General features: G+C 42.6%; 1 protein-coding gene across 1 annotated transcript in view; it reads left to right on the top strand.

Annotated features, from left to right (window-relative positions):
• The first annotated feature begins 1094 nt into the window (after window positions 1-1094).
• ARSB (arylsulfatase B) overlaps window positions 1095-24469 on the top strand; it is a 168000-nt gene continuing 144625 nt past the window's right edge. The window contains exons 1-2 of the mRNA XM_059418124.1: window positions 1095-1823; window positions 18266-18452. Coding sequence (XP_059274107.1) covers window positions 1506-1823; window positions 18266-18452 — 505 coding nt within the window. The 5' untranslated portion in view covers window positions 1095-1505. The remainder of the gene's footprint in view (window positions 1824-18265; window positions 18453-24469) is intronic.

Below are 24469 nucleotides of genomic sequence, written 5' to 3'. Positions count from 1 at the left end.
TTGCCATTTGCAATGAGGTAGATGGAACTAGAAGGTATTATGCTAAGTGAAGTAAGTCAATCAGAGAAAGACAATTATCATATGATCTCCCTGATGTGAGAAATTTGGGCAACAAAACAGAAGATCATAAGGGAAGAGAGGAAAAAATAAGACAAAACCAGAGAGGGAGACAGACCGTAAGAGACTCAACCATAGGAAACAAGTTGAGGGTTGCTGGTGGGGGGGGGGGCAGTAGGGAGGGATGGGGTAACTGGGTGGACATTAAGGAAGAAATGTGATGTAATAAGCACTGGGTATTATATATAAGACTGATGAATCACAGGCCTGTACCTCTGAAACCAATAGTACATTATATGTTAATTAATTAAATTTAAAGAAAACATGTTAAAAAAAAAAAGAATTAGTTTCCCTCGGTACCAGTTACCCACAACTTATAAAGCTGTGAAATAATTCCCATGGCATCAGACTCAGATAACCTGAAAGGATAGAGTGCCTAACCCACCAGCTCCCATAAGTGTAAATAGTTATAGTCTATCTCAAGACACAGAAGAGGCAGACAGTTTTGGATGGTGGTGGGAATGTACTGGTCATAAGGCTAACTTGCCACTTCAATGAGCATGCGGTTAAGAGACTTTCCCTTCCATCCTCAGATGATTTCAGGCAAATTACATACTATACTTCTTTGGCTCACTACTTGAATGTCGAGGAGTCAGCCATGAAGAGGCTCATACCTGAACATTCTAATGAGCCACTCAATGGTCACACAACAGCCTCCCCCCACCCCCGCCCCAATCCTCAGGGCAGTCTAAGTGAAACTGCACCTTCAAAAGGGCACTGGGCCATCGGCGTGTGTACTGGGCCCTCTTTTGGGTAGTGAGGAGGAAGTGGCTTCACGGTCGTATGCTATTCATAAATGCATCTCAAACATCACCTAGCGTTCTGCCTCCCCAACGACCTCCCACTTGCACAAGTCTATGAATTCTTTGGCCAGAAATGATTCCTCCACGACCTTTAAAATATCCCGGCTCAGGATGTGAGTTTGAGTTTGAGTTAGGCTCCGGGGTGCGGGGGGGGGGGGGGGGGGGGGGGATAGGGTACAGCTAGTTCCTAGCTGCCGAGTTTGTTGGCGAAATTTAAAGAAAATGCTTTGTAAATGGAGAAGAGTTACTAAAAAGGCTACATCTGCTCCTCTGAGGATGCTACATTGCAAAGTTCGTCTCCGGAAAGAGAAGAAATCTTGGCTCTCATAAGCATCAGCCGAGCTTCCACCGAGCCTGGGAGCGGGAGCCCCCGGGCGCTTCTCCACTGGCTCCTCCCCCGCCACACGCGCCCGGGCCCCGGTCAGAGGCGGCGGGGGCCCCGGGGCCAGGCCTCTACAGCCCGCCGCCCGCCGGGGGTGAGATCCCGTGCGGGGGCGGGGCAGGCCCGGCCGCCCAGTTCCTGATTCTGCAAGCGGCGCCGGGGGCTGCCGGAGCCACAGGCGCGGGGACCGTACGCGGCAAAGAATGGGCCGGCGCGGCGCGGCGAGCCTGCCCCGAGGCCCCAGCCCGCGGCGGCCGCTCTTCCCCGGCGTCCTCCCGTTGCTGCTGTGGCTGCTCCAGCTGGCGGCCCCGCCGGGCGCAGGCGCCGGGGCCGGCCGGCCGCCGCACCTCGTCTTCGTGCTGGCGGACGACCTGGGCTGGAACGACGTGGGCTTCCACGGCTCCAACATCCGCACGCCGCACCTGGACGCGCTGGCGGCCGGCGGGGTGCTCCTGGACAACTACTACACGCAGCCGCTGTGCACGCCTTCGCGGAGCCAGCTGCTCACGGGTCGCTACCAGGTACGCAGCGCCCCCGGCGGCCCGCCAGCCCGCCGCCGGCGCCGCGCTCCGCCCCTCCCGCGGCCGCAGCTCGACCCGGCGGCCCGCGAGCCTCTGGGAGGTGGGGCCGGGAGGCCGGGGCGGGCGCCGGCTAGCGCGGTCAGCTCCCCGAGCTGGGTCAGCCCAGGCGGCTGCTCCCCTTCCCTGGCCGCGCGGTCCCCGCTCCCCCCCGCCCCACCCCGGCCCGCAGGCCGCCGCGGCCTCTGCGCATGTTCGCCCGGAGGCGACCGCAGTCCCCCGAGCCCCACCTCCTCCGGCGCTTTTTCTGTCTTTCGTTTTCTAAAGGTCGGGGTGAAAGGGTTTCGAGGAGGAGTGGTAGTTGCTGGGCCTGCAAGTTGTAGGCCGAAGGGTCTGAGCGGCCTCTGCGGAGAGTCTAGATTACGCACCGAGGACAGGGAGGGGGCTCGGCACCCGGAGTGGAGCGGAGGGAGGGGGAATCGAATAAAGGGAGAAGAGTGGGGGCGCCTGGGTGGTTTAGCGGGTTAAAGCCTCAGCCTTCAGCTCAGGTCATGATCCCAGATCTAGCCCCGCATCGGCTCTCTGCTCAGCAGGGAGTCGGCTTCCTTCCTCTCTCTCTCTGCCTGCCTCTCTGCCTACTTGTGATCTCTGTCAAATAAATAAATAAAATCAATTAAGAAAAAGGGGGGGGGGAGAATGCCCACCGAGGGTGGAACTCTGCTCTCCTGCGAACCCAGCGGTCCTAGGTTAGGGCTGTCCAACCAAAGATTCATTTTTCCAGTCCTCGGCACAGTGCACCTAAGGAGGCTGATTTTTCTTGGGCTGCTGAGATTTTTTTTTTTTTTTAAAGATTTTATTTATTTATTTGACAGAGAGAGATCACAGGTAGGCAGAGAGACAGGCAGAGAGAGAGAGGAGGAGGAAGCGGGCTTCCTGCTGAGCAGAGAGCCAGATGCGGGACTCGATCCCAGGACCCTGAGATCATGACCTGAGCCGAAGGCAGCGGCTTAACCCACTGAGCCACCCAGGCGCCCCGGGCTGCTGAGATTTTGATTTAACCTTGCGTTGGATGCTTCTGAGCACCTTTCTTACCTACTTATGGTTCAAGTATATTTGGTGTAGAATATCCTGTCGGCTTCTGGTGTGCATCATAGTGATTTTCTATTTTTATACTTTATGAAGTGATCCCCACACTAAGTCTAGCTGTCATTATCACCATACAAAATTAGGACAATATTATTGGCTATATTCCCAGTGCTGTATATTATATCTTCATGACTTATTATTTTTTTTTATTTAGAAGTTTGTACCTCTGAATCCTCTTCACCCTTTTCACCTGCCCCCCAACCCCTCTCTCTTCTGGAAGCCAACTGTTGCCTGTGTCTAAAATCTTGTTTTGTTTGTTCATTGCTTTGGTTTTTAGATTCCACACACAAGTGAAATCATATGGTATTTGTCTTTCTCGGACTTCACTTTGCATTATACACTCTGGGTTCCATCCGTGTTGTGACAATGGTAGGGTTTTATTCTTTTTTATGGCTGAATAATATTGCATTTATATATTTATATATAATTTGTATTACTGTATATTATATCTAATTTATCTTTTATCTGTGGATGGGCACTTAGGTTGCTTTCATGTCTTGGCTATTATAAAGAGTACTGCAGGGGCGCCTGGGTTGCTCAGTCCTTGAGCATCTGCCTTTGATTCAGGCCATGATCCCACGGTCCTAGGATCGAGGGTTGCATTGCGCTTCTGCTCAGCGGGAAGCCTGCTTCTCCCTCTCCCACTCCCCCTGCTTGTATTCCGTGTTTTGCTATCTCTCTCTCTGTGTCGAATGAAAAAAAAAATCGTAAAAAAAAAAAAAAAGCTCTGCAGAGAACATAGGGATGTATAGATCTCCTCAGATTGGTTTGCCCCTTTCTTCTGATAACTATGCAGAAGTGGTACTGCTAGGTCATGCGATAGCTCTATTTTTAATTTTTTGAGGAATGTCTGTACTGTTTTCCCTAGTGGCTGTACAACTTATATTTCTATCAACAGGGCAGGAGGGCTCCCTTTTCTCCACATCCTCACCAACACTTATTATTTCTTGTTCTTTTGATACTAGCCAATAGGACAGATGAGAAGTGAAAGCTCACGTTATCTCTAAAAGCTTTTCTTTAAAAACATCTCTTTAGGGGCGCCTGGGTGGCTCAGTGGGTTGAAGCCTCTGCCTTCGGCTCAGGTTGTGATCCCAGGGTCCTGGGATCGAGCCCCCCACATCGGGCTCTCTGCTCAATGGGGAGTCTGCTTCCTCCTTCCTCTCTCTCTGCCTGTTTCTCTGCCTACTTGTGATCTCTGTCTGTCAAATAAATAAATAAATAAATCTTTAAAAAAAATAAAAATAAAAACGTCTCTTTAGTTAACAGAGATACATGTACTTACAGAGAGCGTGCACATATGTTAGATGAATAAGAAGATTGAGAACATTTGCACAGTGCTTTACTGTTTTTAAAGTGAATTCTTGAAATAGCCCATGAGGTAGTTGTAACTTTTAATCCCCTTTTATAGATGAGGAAATGAACTTGTAGAGGTTTGATTACAAGTTAGGAATCACATAGCTAGAAAATGGTAAAATTGGGTCTTGTTCCCCTCCTGTATCCAGTAGTCATCTCAGGCCTATAAAATTGTGTACTTTTTGCTTAATCTGAGTATGATTGATGATTTTAAGACCCTGATGTGATTATGGCTATTATATTAAATACAATGAAAGGAGACTGTTTGAGAACACAAGCATACCTTCTTATACACGTATTGTTTATTCAACAATTATATTTTGAGCCCTTACTCTGCAAGTCACAGGATATGCTTGAACCTTGCCCTCCTCAATCTGTGTTCATGTAGCCGCTCGATCAATCTTAGCCTCATTGTCCAGAAATCAAGAGAAGGGAGGGTTTATTTGTGATAAAATTTCCACACTGATCTGAAGACTTGTAGAAACAGAAAAGATAGAGTTTTACTACGACTCTGAGAAGTAGCTCTTGCCCAGGTTTCCATGGAGGTAAAGGATGACTGGCTTCACCAGCAGACCTAAGTACTTTCCCCAGGTCTAGCCTTGACTGCAAGGTATAATCAGAAATCCCTGCTCAAAGGCAGATCTCACCCTGGACACTTAGTAGGAGTAAAGGAGCATTTGAGTAAAGAAGAAAGGAGAGAATAGCAGGGTGTACTCCAAATAGTTCTGCAATGCCCTGAAATAAGAGAACTGAACTCAAATTGTAGAAGAATGGGAGAGCCTTTCATTTCTCTAACTTCCTCCCTTCTTACAGACTAGAACAGGGAAGTACCAGACTTTATAAAACTTGTTCTTATAATTGGCTGCTTTTGTCCCCTAACGTCCTTCTCCACCAGTCACCACCATTCCATCTTGGAGAAGAAATGAGCATAGAGTATCCTGTAGTTAAGGAGCCAAGAAAGGATAGAAGCCAAGTATTCTGAAACAGCTCCGAGACCGCTCAGTGTAGCAAGCTAGCCTCCCCGAACATTTTACTTGACTTTTTCCCCCTGTTTTATTCTGAGTTCAGAAGACCCAATTACAAATTACCTCAGGCTAGCAAGCAAGCATTCTTTTTTAAAGGACCCAACATTTCAGGTAGAACTAAGGGGCTTCATTGTCCTCAGACACTATAGACTGATACCATTCTGAGCATTTTACACTTCAGTTCACTGACTTTTCTCAGCAACCCAATGAGATAGGTACTACTTTTATCCCTATTTGATAACAAGGAAACCAAGGCTGGAAGAGGGCAAGAAGTTTGCCCAAGGTCACAGGGCTAATAAGTGGTAGACCAGGACATAGCCAGGCCGTGTGGCTCTGTAACCACCACACTGTGTTGCCCACTCAGAATTATTAAAAATATCACAAGAGCTGCTTCAGATTTACTAAATAATCCATTATTTGGGGGTGTTTAGGTCATTTCCAAACATCTCAACAACAAAAAATTAATCCATCATGTTTCAAGTTAGGAGTTACCTATGTTAAATGGAAAATGAAAATAGGGGGAGAGGTTTTATTTCTGAATGAGTCACAGGTTGTGCCAAAATTTAGACACTAAAATGAGGAAATTTGTTGACTATTTCAAAATTAGGTACTTGAAAGAATTATGTAATAGTTCTGTGAACTTAACCATCTTTTAATAGAATATTTAAAGACCAATCCTTCCATAGTCATGTAACTTTATTTTTTATTTTTTAAAATATTTTATTTATTTATTTGACAGCGAGAAATACAACAAGACAGGGAACACAGGCAGGAGAGTGGGAGAGGGAGATGCAGGCTCCCCACCAAGCAGGGAGCCTGATGTGGGGCTCAGTTCCAGGACCCCAGAGTCATGACCTGAGCAGAAGGCAGATACTTAACAACTGAGCCACTCAGGCACCCCTTCTTGTAACTTTAGAAAAGTGTAAAGTGGTAACTAAGCCTAGCCTGATTGAACTGAGTTTTCCCAAATTCTGAGTTTTAGTCTTTTGGCTTATTAAAGTATTTAATGAAGAGGACTGGGTGGGAATAATGAGATGTGGATTCCAGTATTCACCATGTCAGTCTTCACACTCTGACCAGGTGGACATCATTTTCCACATCTGTAAAATACGGGAGCTGGGCTGAACTCTCAGGCTCGTTCTAGCTCAACAGTTCTTCGAGGCTAAGTCCTTGTGTCCCTTAGAGCAGGTTTCCAATTTGGCAAATGAACCTGATCATAGCTACTGACCCCATCTACTGGCGGGAAGAGAGATTACTCCTGCTCAGAGCTAAGCGCCTTGCAAGGTTGTGCTGCTTGTTCTGCTGGAACTTGCTTCTATAGGAACTTGAACCCAGCCTTTTATACTGAGACATATAATAGTTCAGAATCCTCATGTATGAACCTTTTTAAACCTGCATACTTTGGTGAAAAATGCATAGAGTTTGATGGAATGAGGAAGAGGGAGACTGATCAGAAGAGGAAGTAAATGGTTATTGATAAATTCAGGACTAGAATTCAGGTCTCTCTACAACCTAATGACTCCTTCATTACTTATTTTAAAAATACTTTAAATGTATATTTTGTTCATCTTTTTGAGTAGAAAGTACAGTGGTTTGAAAACTCAAAGATTACTGGAAATCGTCACCTATGCACACGCATGTGCACATACACACACTGATTTGTTCCTTAGGCATCCTGTTCCCCATCTTTGGAGGCAAACAGTGTTATCTGAATTGTATGTGTATATCTTTCGAAAGGTATTTTATGTATATACAAGCAAATACATATGTGAACATTCCCTTTCTTTTTATGTGGATGGTAGCACACTCTTCACGTGTTTGTTTTATTTTACATTTGAAATAATTCCACGTTGTTATAAAAGAGCAGTCTCGATTTTTACGACTGTATAGTGTTTTGTTACATGGATCTGCATACTGTTTTGTTAAATGGATATATTATAATTTGCTTAACCAGTCACATCATGATGGAGGTGTAGATTGTTTCCAGTCTTTTGATATGTCCAAGCTGAAGTCAGTGCCTTCACTATATATCTTTTTATACATGGTTAAATATATCGGTAGGATAAATTCTTAGAAAGGTTAGAAAAGGACTTTTTCTGGGTTTAAGGGTAGATGCATTTGTAATTTTGAGAAATCCTAAAAAATTGTTCTTCAATAGGTTTTATGAATTGGCATTCCCACCTGCAACATAAGATATTGCCCATTTTCCTTTACTCTATTTTTAAAAAAGATTATATTTTTAAGCAATCTCTATACTCAGCATGGAGTTCAAACTCACAACCCTAAGGTCAAGAGTCATATGCTCCCCTGACTGAGCCAGCCAGGCACCCCTCTTATACTCGACTTTTTTTTTTTAAGTTGTATTTCACATACCATCAAATGCACCATTTTAAGTGTCTAATCTATCAGTTTTTCACATATCTGCAAGGTTGTGCTGTCATCAACATTGACTAATTCTAAAACTTGCCATTACTCCAAAAAAGAAACCCCGTAACTGCTAGCAGTCAACCCCCCATTCCCCGCTTCCCCCAGCCTCCAGTAATCACTAATCCACTTTCTGCCTTTATAGATATGCCTATTTTGGACCTCATATAAATGGAATCATAAGGTGGATCTCTTTTCATCCATATTAAGACATGTACCATTCCTTTTTATGGCCACATAATATTCTATTGTATGGATATGCCAACATTTTATTTACCCATCTATACGTTGATGGACATTGTCTTTTGGCTGTTGTGAATAATGCTGTTACGAATGTCCATGCACAAGTTTTTGTGTGAACATATTTCTTTTTTGGTCACCTCCCATGGAATATACCTAGGAGTGGAGCGCTAGATCATATGGCAGCTCTCTGTTTAATTTTTTGAGGAGCTGCCAAACTGTTTGCAAAGGAGGTACACCATTCACACCACAATAATGTATGTGGGTTCCGGGTTTTCCGTATCTTTGCCAGCCCTCATTCCTATCTTTTTGATCATAGCTTTCTAGTTATGGTGGTGGCTGTGGAATGGTATCTCCCTGTGCCTTTGATTTGGATTTCCCTAATGGCCTTGAGCATCTTTTCTTGTCTTATTTGTCATTTGTATATTTCTTGGGAGAAAATCTGTTTGTCATTTTTAAATTGGGTTGTCTTTTTATTGTTAAGTTGTAGGAGTTCTTTGTGTATTCTGGATATTAAACTCTTTTCATATACATGGTTTGCAAACATTTTCTCTGTGGGTTTTCTTTTACTTTCTTGATCGTGTCCTTTTATGTATAACAGTTTTAAATTTTGATATAGTTCAACTTAATTTCTTTGGCTGTTTGTGGTCTTGGTGGCATATCTAAGAAACCACTAAAATGATGAAGATTTACCTCTATGTTTTCTTCTAAAAGTTTTGTAGTTTCAGCTCTTACATTTAGGTCTCTGAAGCGTTTTTAGTTAATTTTTGTATTTTTTTGAGGTATGTGGATACATGTGGATGCCCAGTTGTCCCAGCGACATATGTTAAAAAGATAATTGTTTCCCTACTGAATGCTTTTCCCACTCTTGTCACAAATCAGTTGACCATAGGTCTGTGGGTTTATTTCTGGACTTAACAGTTTTATTATCTCAATCTATATGTTCATTCTTATGGCACCACGACACCATCCTGATTACTCTAGCTTTGTAGTAGGTCTCAGAATCAGAAAATCTGAGTCCTCCAATTTTGTTCTTTTTCAAGATTGACTTGGCTCTTCTGGGCCCCTCTCTTTTCCATATGAATTTTTGGATCACCTTGTCCATTTCTGTAAAAAATGCAGTGAAATTTTGATAGGGACTGCATTGATCTATAAATCCATTTGGGGGAATATTACCACCTTAACAATGTAAGTCTTCTAATTTATGAGCAAGGGATATGTTTCTACTTATTTAGGTCTTCTTTACTTTCTTGCCAATAATGTTTTGTTGTTTTCAGCATGCAAGTCTTACAATTCTTTGGTTATGTTTAGTTCTAAGTTTTTACTCTTTTGGATATTGTCATAAATGGAATTGTTTTTTTAATTTCATTTTCAGTTGTTCATTGCTAGTGTATGGAAATGTACCTGACATTTGATCTGTATCCTGCAACCTTGCTGAACTTACTAGTTCTGAAAGTGTGTGTGTGTGTGTGTGTGTGTGTGTGTGTGAGAGAGAGAGAGAGATAGCTTTAGGATTTCCTATATACAAGACCCTGTCATCTGCAAATAGAAATAGTTTTGTTTTTTCCTTTCCAATCTGGATGCTTTCCATTCTGGATGCTTATTACCTAATTGCCCTAACTAGAACCTACAGTACACTCTTCATTAGAAGTGGCAGGAGTAGACATCCTTTTCTTATTCTGATCTTGGAGGAAAGATTTTCAGTCTGTCACCACTAAGTATAATGCATTCATTCATTCTTTCATTCAACAAATATTTATTGAGCAGCTCTTTATTGCCGGGCATTGTGCTGTACTCTGGGGATCTCCTGTTGCTTGCAGTCTGAGGGGAAGGAGAGACCTAGAGGGGGTGAGGGGGATGAAGTAAACACATAAACAAATGAGTTAGCTAAGTGGATTTAAAGGGCCTGGCGATAAATGTAGAGAAGAAAATAAAGTAGGTAAAGTGCTAAGTGGCTCAGGGAATTATCTCCAAGAAGATAGGGGCAGAGGCCTGAATGAAGAGTCAGCCAACTTTTGGCTAAGATCAAGTGCAGAGATCCAGGGAAAGAGAATTTAGACCCGTGGGAGGGACAGCCCAGTGCAGACCCAGTGGCAGCAGTGAGCTCTGAGAACGGGGATAAGGTCTCTGGCTGGAACTGAGCAGGGAAGGGTATGAAAAGCACGCTGGGAGCTCAGAGGTGAAGGCAGGGTCTCCCTGTCCTCATACTGCCTGCTCATGATAAGATATTAAACTTCAGCTTACTTGTTTGGGTTTTCATAGTAATGTTACATTGAAGGCTACTCTAAGAACGTTTCTCATCTAACAGTGTTCTGAGTAAATACACATTAAGAAACCACAATGACTGCCATGTGGCATTCCTTGGATACATGTTATTCATGTAATAAAATTCAGTTTTTTAACCCCCCTCCACCTTTATTTATTATTTTTTTTAAGTAAGCTTATTTTTGAAATTGTCTTTAGGAAATATTTTCAAAGTTTTACGTTTAAGAGATTTAAATAGAGGTATGCGTTAAAAAAAAAATCTTTTCATCTTGGCCCTCAGTCCTCCTTCCTGTACAGAGCCCCTGTTTATTACTCTCTTGGTATCATTTGGAGGCATGTTGTGCCTATAATGAAATAGGTTTTATGTTCACTTTCCCCTTGTTTGAAATTTCAGGATTGAAGTATTAATTTAAAAGTCCTTCACGGGGAGGGAGGAAAGGCCAGATGTTGTTTAAGGGTACAGATGTGAAATAAGCAGTAAATAAAACCTAGAGATCTAATGTACAGTATAGTCAACAACTACAGACAAGAATACTGTACTACAATCATCACGTTTGCTAAGAAACTAGAACTAAATGATTCCAACCACTAAAAAGAAAGGATAATTATGTAACATGATAGATGAGCTAAATATTGCTACAGGGCAATGATGTCAGAATGTGTAAATGTGGTACACCTTAAATTTACACCACGTTATATGTCAGATATATTCCAATAAAAGTATGTAATAAAGATGTTTGTCAGAGTGGTCAGATAAATAAAAATCCGTCAGCTTTTAGTAGAATTTGTATAGTGCTTTTAGTTCAAAAGAAGACTTGAAAATACTAAATTTCTATATTCTTACAAATTAACCTTAATCAATCCTAATATTCATTATAGCTCTGTATTCTTAGTACATATTGTAAGTATGGTTGTTTGTTCTCACGTCTGACTTGTCCAGTAGACGGCCTTTCTTGTCCCTGGCCTGGAGAAGCACTCAGTGCTGAACAGCTAAATGAATGAATGTGCTAAATACTTTAACAGCTGAGAATTTCCTGAGAGAGTTCAAGCTCACTGTCTTCACCGCGTGTGGTGATATGCCATTTCTAGGGCCCCCGCGTTCTTTTTAAGAAACAAAAAAGATTAAAGGGTAAAATAGCAGTAGGTCTTAGTGGGAACGTTTCCTTCTAGGAAAAAAGTAAGGAAAGTAACTTTGATCCTCAACTGGGAACATTCTCACCTTGGGAACGGAGGAGGCCGCTCCACCAGACTCTGTAACCTTCGCAGGGAATAGAAGCAATGAAAGATGACTCCAAGGTTTCATTCTTAAGGGACCCAAGTCACATTTTTCTTAATCACATTGATAAATGGACAGGACGTTTCAGGGCTTTTCACTCACGCCTAACATAGAACCTTGGACAGGAAATATAGGAAGGGGACTGTCAGCAGCATTGTCAGTAATTGTTGACTTCGGCTTCAAGTTTGCTTTAAGAATGTGAGCAGCTGAGACCCATGGCTCCAGGCAGAATAGGGCATTGCCTACTGGCACAGAAAGAGGAATGGGTTCTGCCCGAGGATGCTCTTACCTCCCTGCTTCTTTTCTTTAGCGTCCTCAGCGCCTGCCTGCCCATCCTTTATCAACCCTCCACCTGTTTGCCTCTCCTGGGGACCGTGGACTCCTGTCCCTGGTCGTCTATCCCTGGGCTCTATGACGAGAAGTGGAGCAAAGAGGAGTGAAGATCTAGAAGTGGGCAGGGTGACTGGGGAGAGAGGTAGGTCACAGACTGGGAGTGTTCGTGGGGCCGTCTGCCAATGGCATCCAAGGAGTCAGAAATAAGAGCCTACAGTCGGGGTACCATGGGTACCTCTGAAGAGAAGCATTTGTTAGCTTCTGTTCCTGTGCTTTGATAAGGGAGGGACAGAGGATGCATTAGCTCCACAGTGACAACTAAGACAGCCCCCTCCTAAAACACACGGGGGCTTTAATGCAGGGAGCCCCGAAGATGACTTGTTTTGATGGGTCTTTTGTTTTGCTGAAGACTGTATCTTTCTTAAGCCTGGCCAGAGCCAAGAAGCATTTTCCCAGAAGGCAAGGGGCATCTGGAAGCCATATTTGGCAAACATTGAAAGTATTTTAAAGAAACAATTCCATGTTTTACATATCTTACTTCCCGCATAATTGGAAATGCGGAAATAAAGAAATAAGTTTGGGGCCGAGTGGAGTGGGACCCACTGACTTATGGGGTTTTCTTGCGAATTGATTTTTGGGGTTTGTTATTTCAAGAATCACCCTGAACATAAGCTGTCACTGTCTGGTAACTCTCTTTGTTTGTGTTTCTTTAGTCCTATCACTTTACTAAAAATTTTTTTTCCTCCCTGTTTTCCTAGCTTTGCCTTTCGGGCTTTGGGTTGGATTTATAATTTAAACAGAGGAAGGCACCGATTCAGTTCTTGCCTTGTTTATTCTTTCTACAAACAGCATCCCTTTGTGGGTTTAACCAGAGATCTACACTCTTTGCTAATCAACACCAAAATAAATAGACCCTTAAAACTGTCAGTGACACCAGCCAGCTCTGCAGCCGGGGTTCTGGAGGACCAGGCCAGATGGCAGAGTCAGGCCCCCGACACACATAATGTGTGTTCTGTAGCTCTTGGCTTCGACAGCGTGGGCAGCTGACTGCTTTTCAGAAGGCTTAAGCGGGGGAGGGTGCAGACTCTCCACTATCCATTTGTTCTGTGGGGCAGCTGCAGGCCCAAACCCCAAACGCTGCAGGCATGAGTGGTACTTGACCGTGGTTAAAACCTGTAGTGTACCGACTCAGAAGCAGGCTGGAGATTCTGATGCTCCTGGCCAGCCGCCAGCTCGATCTGCCATTGTGTTCGGTCACCAAGCTTCCCTCTCAGCCCCCTGGGGTATACAGCGGAGGGTGGGGCTGCCTGTTTTTCTGAATTTTAAAGGACCGTAGCAGGAGGGATGCAACAACGTGGGTGCTGTGAGCTTCCAAATCCTGCAGATAGCCAATCAACAGACCGCCTGGACTGCTTAAGGGGGGGATAGGAAGAGGTTCTGAGGGTGGGAGCCCCCCTCCTTCCTTCTCCCTCCAGGAGAAAGAGCTTTCTCCTTTTTCAGTTCATGAGATGACAGTGATCGGATTTTCCATGTTTACACAGGCTGGAATAACTCACAGGATCAGATAAATTTTATATGCAAAAAACCACACACACAGGAGTGCTCATCAGTTATCTCATGGAAAGAACCTAGAGACAAGCCAGGTCCTTCACGGACTCTGTGGACCTTATGCGTTTGTGCAGGAAAGCCTGGACGGTTCAGTAAAATCTTAGAGAGGAAGCTATTTCTGGAAAGAGGCTTTGGTTTAATGAAGAAGAGATGGTCACACATGATCGGTATAGAGCAGCTCCTCTGAACTATTAGCTGTATAATCTTCTCCATTCATACCTGCTCTCTGAACATTGAAGAGGGGGTTTCGAATGGAATTGTCATAGAGGCTGCTGTGTTTGCAAAAGGGCACTTGTTTTTTCATTGGTTCCTCTTGGTGCCCTGTCATCATCCTGCCCCACGAAGCGTGGTGTGGATCTATAATTCTGTGCTAAACTAAAGTGCTCGGTTGGAACCAGCTCAGCATTTGCCTGTTTACTGCTTCTCTACACATTACAGCTTCCTTGCTTCAAATAGTGTTTGAACAGACTAAAAACATGTCTTTGGCTGCCATCCAGAGTTTGGCTTCCGCTTCCCCAGTAATGCCATAAAAACGCTCTGTCACATAAATTCTCGGGAATTGAAAAGAACAAATTCTCTGCTCCATATGATTGTAGATAATAGAAACAGGCTTCAGCTGACCACCTGGCTTGGTGCCCATGGGCTAGGAAAACCGAATCACACAGCATCCCTTGGCAGGGCTTTATAGCTATCAGAGTTAATTCTGTATGTGTGATGGATGAGCTTTCTGTTTAAAGAAATCTGGGCATAGCATTTATCTCCACTGGGTCTTGGGTTCCCTACAATATTATCTTTCCTTATCCTGCACCGTTGCCAATTAGTATATGTTATAAAGCTTTTGAATCTAGGATTGGTTTTCTACTGAGGAAATTTTACGTTGTTAACCATGAACAGAATCCTTCTATGATCTGGTGTGTGTGTGTGTGTGTGTGTGTGTGTGCATGTATTTTGAGAGCAATGTTTCCTGCCCCAGCCTGGATATTGTAGCATCCTTATTATTCCGGATCCCAGCTGGAAAGAGATAGCACATTCAAATTAGGATCATTTAGGGAGGTTTATTTATAAAGGGACTATTCAAAAAAATGTGAATTGGGGGAAAGGGAACACAAGTAATGGTGTGTAACCCAGAGGAGCTGTTGCTAGCCCTGGACCAGAAAGGAGGGAAGGAAAGAACCCAGAGAGTGTCACATAGAGAGTCACATAGAGTGTCACATAGAGACGGCTGCCTTCAGGATGGCCGGCTCAGAGAGACAGGGTCTGGCAGTTTGGACTCATCTCTTCCCTCCCTCTAATTTCCTGTCATGGCTCCGCCTTGGCTAAACCCAGTCAGAAGCCAGAAGGTACAGAGTCCTCTGATTTGGTTCCCATAGGTCAGCCTCCTAGGGCAGAGAGCAGGACAGAAGGCAGAAAGTGGATTTGGAAGGCAACTGGAAGGCATCTGGCACTTATCCCAGGGGAGGTGTCCAATGATTTCTAGGAAAGGCATAGAAATCTTTTTTTTTTTTTCTTCTTTTAAGACTTTTATTTATTTGAGAAAGAGAGAGTATGAGCAGGGAGGGGGACTAGGGAACAGAGGGAAAGGGAGAAGCAGACTCTCCACTGAGCAGGGAGCCCGATCCCAGGACCCTGAGATCATGACTGGAGCCCAAGTCAGACACTTCACCCACTGAGCCACCCAGGTACCAAAAAGGTGAAAAATCTTAATAGAAATCTTAAACTCACTTTTACTTTTAAAAAGCTTTTTTGATGTATGATTGACATGCAATAATCTGCACATATTTAAAGTATACAGTTTGCTAAGTTTTGATAGGTATATACCTGTGAAACCATCACCACAAACAAGATAGGGAATTATCCATCACCTTCAAAATAAACCCATTTTTATCACATATCTCCCTGATATGAGGAATTTGAGAGGCAGGGTGGGGGTTTTGGGGTTAGGGAAGGAAAAAAATGAAACAAGATGGGATCAGGAGGGAGTCAAACCACAAGAGACTCTTAATCTCACAAAACAAACAGGGTTGCCAGGGGTAGGGGTGTAGGGAGAGGGAGGTTGGGTTATGGCCATTGGGAGGGTATGTGCTATGGTGAGTGCTGTGAAGTGTGTAAACCTGGCAATTCACAGACCTGTACCCCTGGGGCTAATAATACATTATATGTTAATAAAAATGATTAATAAAAAAAACCATTTTAATTTCACATTTAAGGTATTGTATGTGGTTCTTTTGAAAGGACATGGAAAGCTAGAAGGAAATGAAGCAGTGGCAAGTACTACTCCAAAGTGGTGGTTCTGGAAAGTTCCACAAAAAATGAAATTCAAGGCACTGTGAAAACTTAGAAGAAAACTATTCAATAGTAGCTAATAATAAATCAGGGAAAAAAGATAGTAAGTGTGAATTATTTTTTTGGCTTCTCCTTTATATCTATCTTTTGCCATGTATTTCAAATGCAATAAAAATCTGTGGATCTGGTGTGTGTAAGTCAGTATGTGAACTGAGACACCCAGAGATGTGTCAGTAGTCCATCATGCCTGTGGAACCATAGACGAGTAGCTGAGTATACATTTTATCTGGTGTTCACACGCAGCACCACAGGCTCCTGGGACAGCTCTGGGCTAGGGGCATGTTCTCTCCAGTGCCACACTGGCTCTCTAAAAAGCAAAATGTGGCGCAGTGGGGAAGGCTTACTATGTTCTTAGTAACAAAGCTGATGGTTATTACTGTGACACCTGTTGAATGTTGACTGTGTCCTCGGTGATAGAGCTGAGATAGGATTTAACTCCCCGAGCTTTATGTATTCTGTCTTAAATGATAAAAGCCAGCAAAGCATTTGTAAACACACTTTTACCATCTATTAATAATTGCACGCAACCCACCTGACAGCTGACAGAGGCCAGGGACTTAGGGCTTGGGTTGAGAACTGGCACTCTCCACCTTCTGTGTCCCCAGAGCCCCATTTATTCCAGGGAGATCTGGAGTACCTAGCCCTTTGAGAAGGCTAGTGTCCAGTGCAGAGTTGATGGGGAGACCCTAGTCCCACATCAGTCAAAGGAAAGCACCTCCCTGGCTAAGCTGGGACAGGGAGGAGAAGTGTGAGGTTTGTGGGGAGGAATTGGTGCTCGGCCTAGGATGGAGGCCCCTGGGGCCTCTGCTCTGATAGGGCCCCAGCAGGGCTGGCCTGCCGCCCACCAGCAAACGACCTGTGATGGGACCACGCCGGCTTCCCTGCAGGCCTTCAGACTCATCTGGCAAGTTCGGGGCTCAGGGCCTCTGCACTTTTTATTTCTAATGCCTAGAATATTCTTGCCTTGTATTTTGGCAAGGCTGTCTAACTCTCTCACTCAATTCATATTACCGTTCAAATAGCAATTCCACAAATTTATTTTGCCACCCTCTCAAAAAATCACCTCTGTCACCATTTCCCTGTCCTACTTTATTTCCCTCACTAGCAGGGACCTCTGCTGGATATTATAACACCAGTTCTCAAACTCTTGGGTCTTAGGACCTCTGCGTGTGCTTAAAAATTATTGAAGACCCCAAAGAGCTTGTGTTTCTGTGGGCTACACCTTCAAAATTCACTGTATCAGAAATTAAAATAGAAATTTAAAAGTACTTTTGTTCATTGAAAAACAACAGTAATAGACCCATTACCTGTTAACATTAATAGCTTATGAAAAATGACTGTATTATCCAACATAAGAGAATTACATGAGAATAATAATACTGTTTTGTATTTTTGTATGTATCTTCTATTAGAAGATAGCTAGGTTGTTATAATCTGTTGTAATATATTGTTTTGGTTAAAGTTTATGAAGAACATCTAGCGTCACACAGGTGGTTGGAAAAGGAAGGGTTACTTTACTTATTTATTTATTTATTTATTTTTTAAAGATTTTATTTATTTATCAGGGAGAGAGAGCGAGCACAGGCAGACAGAATGGCAGGCAGAGGCAGAGGAAGAAGCAGGCTCCCTGCTGAGCAAGGAGCCCAATGTGGGACTCGATCCCAGGATGCTGGGATCTTGACCTGAGCCAAAGGCAGCTGCTTAACCAACTGAGCCACCCAGGCGTCCCAAGGAAGGGTTACTTTAATAGCTTCTCATGTAATTGTGGATATTCTACCTGAATATCACACTAAGACTCAACCAGGGGTCATTTCTTAAAGCCTGACTGGTGTGTGGTCCTTGCGCCCTGGGCATACTTGTGTGAACCACTCCTAATATGTGGGTCAGATGGCTGCCTTTTTTTTTTCCTTAAGAAAAAGTCGGTTACTGGCTTTTGAAATTATGGTTTCCATAAAGCGAAATAAGGAAAGCAAATCATTACTTTCATTGTATTTCTGAATAACCCTTAAAAAAGAAATCACCAAATCTGGAAAGATTACAGAAGTTCCTTCCACAGCTAACATGAATTTCTCACGTGCACAGAAATTGGAACACTTTTTCCTTGATAGATCCACACTTCGTGTTACAGTGACTTCTTTTGAGGTAGGAGGTGAAATCCTAAGTTGATGATTTCTTACATAATTCCTTGATAAATATTTGTTGAAATAGCTAATGTTTATTAGAGTCCTTTTATTCATTCCCCCCCCCCCCAATCCTGTTTATGTCCATTACCTTACTTGAATAAGTGAGTAAAGTGTCCCGAAGCTGGTACAGGGATAGAGTTCAACAGTCACATCCGCAGATGTGTCCAATAAATTTAGCAACCACTTTATCTGCTTGTTCAGGATGTTTCAATACCAGCAGTTTATAATTTCACGTTTTGTCTCTTTAAGATCCACACAGGTTTACAACACCAAATCATCTGGCCCTGTCAGCCCAGCTGTGTCCCTCTGGATGAAAAACTGCTGCCTCAGCTTCTAAAAGAAGCAGGCTACACTACCCATATGGTCGGGAAATGGCACCTGGGAATGTTCCGGAAAGAATGCCTTCCAACCCGCCGAGGATTTGATACTTATTTCGGTAATGGAAATGCACATGTTTCTTTTACAACTTAGACTAGCTGCAACCCATCTTGTAAAAACACACCCAAGTGTAATCAAATGAAATGACTGGAAACTTGAACACAGAATGAATCCGTCAGCACTGCCTTGGGGCAACTTTCTACTACCACCTCTGTACCCATGGCTCAGTGCTCAGCTCATGGTGGGCAGCTGCCCACAGGGAGGTGCGTACCTTTGCCAGGATATTAAGTGCTGCATTGGGGCCTATGAAGATTTGCTATTTCCACACCAGAGACCATTGTACTCTTAGAGAACCTTATTACCAAAAGGGGATACAGCTTGTTTTGTTTTTTTTTTTAAGATTTTATTTATTTATTTATTTGAGAGAGAGAGAGAGAGAGAGAGAGAAATAGCACGAGAGTGGGGGTTAGAGGGAGAAGCTGGCTCTCTGCTGAGCCAGGAGCCCAATGTGGGACTAGATCCCAGGACACTGGGATCGTGACCTAAGCTGAAGGCAGTAGCTTCACTGACTTAGCCACCCAGGTGCCCCTACAGTTTGCTTTTGGAAAAAAATTCCAGACAAAACCCAATACAAGAACATTTCCTTCACAAAGGTTAAGAATGTTTTTTCTTTCCATGGGCTGTCCCAAAGATTTTCTTTTTTCTTCTAGAGATGGTAGAGGAGACACTTTTCCATTGGCATCCTTCTCCCCTTCTTGAGATCTGTTTTTGAAATGGCCTGACTGGGGAAGACCAATCAAAAGAATAAAATGGGAGAGTAAATAACAAACTAATAGGAAGGATACTAGAAAAAGGAAGTATTTTATGGATTTGATAGCCCTATAAAAATGTGACAACTTAGGTTAGTTTTAAAACTTACCCTCTTTTAACCTGTTTACATCTCGTTTGTTTCTTCATTTATTTACAACCTGCTACATCCAAAAAGGAACACATACTGAACATAAAAAGTTTAAAAATAAATAGAAGGCACCTGTGTGGCTCAGTCAGTTAAGCATCTCCCTTGGGCTCAGGTCATGATCTCAGGGTCCTGGGATGGAGTCCCGCAAAAGGCTCCCTGCTCATTAAGGAGCCTGCTTCTCCCTCTGCCCCTCCTCCTCTGCTTGGACTCTCTCTCAAATAAACAAAGTCTTCACAAAAATTGAGTAACAAATCAAGGTGAGTAGAAAAAGGTGAAATTGTGGCGTGGCACCAAATTACAAAAAAAAAAAAAAACCCACCTGGCTATAGGTGGGCTTCACATCGAACTCTGCACCTTGCGATTCCTTATGTCCAAATTTAAAAAAAAAAATTTTTTTTAAAAAGGAGACAGCTGTAAGAGTCACATTATTTGTAAGATAAATGGAAACCAGATGTTCAGGAAGAGTAAAGTATTTTCTGGCTCTTAGACCTAAGAAATTTCTCCTTTGGGGAAAGGTAAGGTGGATAAGATCCTCAAAACCAGCATTTTAGTAATATAGTGGTGGTTTTCCTGTCCGTGTTTCTTGAGACGTTCCTTTTTATTCAGGGTAGGGCCAGAATGCCAGAGTGCATTTCAGTGATTACTGGGGGCCCAAATAATGCAGTTGAAACACACAGCTCTGTCACACCCTGTTGGATCCGAGGTTAATGCTGAGACTCAAGGACTTCAGGCAGGAGACCGCGTGGGCCCTGCTCCCGCCCTGGTTCTCTAGCAGACATGGCTAAGCAGTCATGGCATTCTTTCTTGGTGAACCTGAATTCATATCCTCCACATACTCAATTAACTGTTAAAGTCAGCCCGAGTGGAAGAGCTCTTTGTCATTTTGGAAATTCTAAAGGGAAAAGGCAGCCTGTATATCCTTCGACAGTTTTCAGTCAGACCTTTGCTGAAAGATCGATCAATACCTATGCTCTGGCAAGAGGAAGGATGATAGGTATTTTAATTTTTTCACTAAAATCCAAGTCACATATTTAAAAATTCACTTGGACAGAAGAAAATCATATCCTTTTATGAGAATTGAGAAGCCCCAGGATTCAGATGAGCCAACACCCGCCATTAATGGGGACTTGTAGATAGGAGGGAATATGACCATGTAGCTTTTTTCACTGTTATGACTTAGGTGTTCTGTTAAAAAGCAGTCAGATGGGGTGTCTGAGTGGCTCAGATGGTTAAACGTCTGCCTTTTGGCTCAGGTCATGATCCTGGGGTCCTGGGATCGAGTCTCCCTCTGCCTCTGCCTCTCTCTCTGTCTCTCATGATTAAATAAATAAAATCTTTAAAAAAAAAAAAAGCAGTCAGAGGATTGTGGGGCTCGTTGCACAGCTCTGAATACCTTAAAGACCATTGAATTGTACATTAAGTAGGTGACTTATATGGGATGTAACTTATAGCTCAATAAAACTTAAAATAAAAAGTTGGTGATTTAGTTGTTCAAAAGTATTTTATGATTTTTCACCAAAAAAGCATAGTATGCCCTCCTTTTCAGGCTCAGCAAAAAGTGCAAATTTGTGAATCACTCTTGTGAAAAAAGCTGTGTGTGATTGCCACATGGTTGTTTGATATCCTTCTGGCCAAATATATGAATAAATAGTTCTATTCCTGGAATTTTCTTATTTATAATATCCTTTTAATATTTATAGTTGGTACTTCATTTATTTATTTATTTATTTTAGGCATCCCAATAGGTCTTACATCTTTTTTTTTTTATTTTTTTTTTAATTTTAAGATTCTATGTATTTGTCTGAGAGAGAAAGAGAGAATGTATAAGCTCAGGGAGGGACAGAGGGAAAGGGAGGAGCAGGCTCCCCACTGAGTAGGGAGACCCAACACAGGGCTCTATCCCAGGACCCTGGGATCATGACCAGAGCCGAAGGCAGACGCTTAATTTACTGAACCACCCAGGCGCCCCCATACATCTTTTAATCAAGTATATCCTATGCTTACATTCTCTCAATAGACAGCAGTTTACATTTACAGAGAAATAACTCTAAGTGATTTCCTCAAGCTCTTAACACCCAGGAGTTACTAAAAATTCCAAATAGAATCCCAGTGTCCTAGCCTCTCTAATTATCCATATAAGGGCTAAGATCATTTTATGGATACATTTCCTCCTCTGTTATATATTAATTAGCAAATACATTTGATTTCCCTTTCGGTTATAAATATTGGGGGAAAGATTACCATTTAAAAAGTGGTCTGGGGCACCTGGATGGCTCAGTCGGTTAAGCCTCTGACTCTTAATTTCGGCTCAGGTTGTGATCTTAAGGTCCTGAGATCAAGCCCCACGTCCAGCTCCACACTTAGCTCAGAGTCTGGTTGAGGTTCTCTCTCCCTCTCTCTCTTTGCCCCTCCCCATACGCTCACTCTTTCTCTCTCTCTCTAAAGTAAGTAAATAAATTAAATTGAAAATAAAGTGGTCTTAAGACCAAGATATTCATTGTATTCCAGGCTTTGAATTTATTGAATCATGGAAAAGGAGGAAATGAATTAAAAATGAATTCCTTTTTCATGTAAACAGTGTAAGGCTTTTGATTGTAGAGAATGCTTAGAACTGTAGAAAGGACTAGGCCAATTTTATCCACCTCATTTTAAGATTCATAAGCATTATTTGTTAGGAGATGGCTCAGAGTCCAGCACAGCTTATTTCTTTTTAATAGCTCTATTAAGGTATATATAATTCACACATTATATAATTCACCCAACTAAAGTGTACAACTTACTGATTTTTAAAAAATTCACAGGGTTGTGCTCTGGTCCTCATAGTCCAATTATAGAATATTATCATCACCCCAGAGAGAAACCCCTTTTCTTTTTTTTTTTTTTAATTTTTTATTTCTTTTCAGCATAACAGTATTCATTGTTTTTGCACCACACCCAGTGCTCCATGCAATCCGTGCCCTCTCCAATACCCACCACCTGGTTCCCCCAACCTCCCCCCCCCCCGACCCTTCAAAACCCTCAGATTGCTCTTCAGAGTTGACAGTCTCTCATGGTTCACCTTCCGTTCCAATTTCCCTCAACTCTCTTCTCCTCTCCATCTCCCCTTGTCCTCCATGCTATTTGTTATGCTCCATAAATAAGTGAAACCATGAGATAATTGACTCTCTCTGCTTGATTTATTTCACTCAGCATAATCTCTTCCAGTCCCGTCCATGTTGCTACAAAAGTTGGGTATTCGTCCTTTCTGATGGAGGCATAATACCCCATAGTGTATATGGACCACATCTTCCTTATCCATTCGTCCATTGAAGGGCATCTTGGTTCTTTCCACAGTTTGGCGACCGTGGCCATTGCTGCTATAAACATTGGGGTACAGATGGTCACTATATCTGTATCTTTGGGGTAAATACCCGATAGTGCAATTGCAAGGTCATAGAGAAGCTCTATTTTTAATTTCTTGAGGAATCTCCACACTGTTTTCCAAAGTGGCTGCACCAACTTGCATTCCCACCAACAGTGTAAGAAGATTCCCCTTTCTCCACATCCTCTCCAACACATGTTGTTTCCTGTCTTGCTAATTTTGGCCATTCTAACTGGTGTAAGGTGGTATCTCAATGTGGTTTTAATTTGTATCTCCCTGATGGCTAGTGATGATGAACATTTTTTCATGTGTCTGATAGCCATTTGTATGTCTTCTTTGGAGAAGTGTCTGTTCATATCTTCTGCCCGTTTTTTTTTATATGATTGTTTTGTGTGTGTTAAGTTTGAGGAGTTCTTTACAGATCTTGGATATCAACCTTTTGTCTGTGCTGTCATTTGCAAATATCTTCTCCCATTCCGTGGGTTGCCTCTTTGTTTTGTTGACTGTTTTCTTTGCTGTGCAGAAGCTTTTGATCTCGATGAAGTCCCAAAAGTTCATTTTCGCTTTTGTGGAGACATATCTTGAAAGAAGTGGCTGTGGCTGATATTGAAGAGGTTACTGCCTATGTTCTCCTCTAGGATTCTAATAGATTCCTGTCTCACGTTGAGGTCTTTTATCCATTTCAAGTTTATCTTTGTGTACGGTGCAAGAGAATGGTCGAGTTTCATTCTTCTACATATAGCTGTCCAGTTATCCCAGCACCATTTATTGAAGAGACTGTCTTTTTTCCACTGTATATTTTTTCCTGTTTTGTTGAAGATTATTTGACCATAGAGTTGAGGGTCCATATATGGGCTCTCTACTCTGTTCCACTGGTCTATGTGTCTTTTTTTATGCCAATACCCTGCTGTCTTGGTGATCACAGCTCTGTAGTAAAGCTTGAAATCCGATAACATGATACCCCCAGTTTTATTTTTGTTTTTCAACATTTCCTTAGCGATTTGGGGTCTCTTCTGATTCCATACAAATTTTAGGATTATTTGCTCCAGCTCTTTGAAAAATACCGGTGGAATTTTTATTGGAATGGCATTACAGTATAGATTGCTCTAGGCAGTATAAACATTTTAACAATGTTTATTCTTCCAATCCAAAGGCATGGAATGGTCTTCCATCTTTTTGTGTCTTCTTTAATTTCTTTCATGAGTGTTCTGTAGTTCCTCAAGTACAGATCCTTTGCCTCTTTGGTTAGGTTTATTCCCAGGTATCTTATGGCTCTTGGTGCTATAGTAAATGGAATCGATTCTCTAATTTCCCTTTCTGTATTTTCATTGTTAGTGTATAAGAAAACCACTGATTTCTGTACATTGACTTTGTATCCTGCCACATTGCTGAATTGGGTTCTAGTATGGGTTCTAGTAGTTTGGGGGTGGAGTCTTTTGGGATTTCCATATAAAGAATCATGTCATCTGTGAAGAGAGAGAGTTTGACTTCTTCATTGCCGATTTGGATACCTTTTATTTCTCTTTATTGTCTGATTGCTGTTGCTAGGACTTCTAATACTATGTTGAACAAGAGTGGTGAGAGTGGGCATCCTTGTCGTGTTCCTGATCTCAACGGGAAGGCTGCAAGCTTTTTCCCATTGAGGATGATATTTGCTGTGGGTCTTTCATAGATAAATTTGATGAAGTTCAGGAATGTTCCCTCTATCCCTATACTTTGAAGCGTTTTAATCAGGAACGGATGCTGGATTTTGTCA

Source organism: Mustela nigripes, chromosome 12, assembly GCF_022355385.1.
Source record: "Mustela nigripes isolate SB6536 chromosome 12, MUSNIG.SB6536, whole genome shotgun sequence".
Taxonomy (NCBI): Eukaryota; Metazoa; Chordata; class Mammalia; order Carnivora; family Mustelidae; genus Mustela; species Mustela nigripes.
Note: the sequence above shows the minus strand (reverse complement) of the source record. Positions and strands in the feature narration are given on the sequence as shown.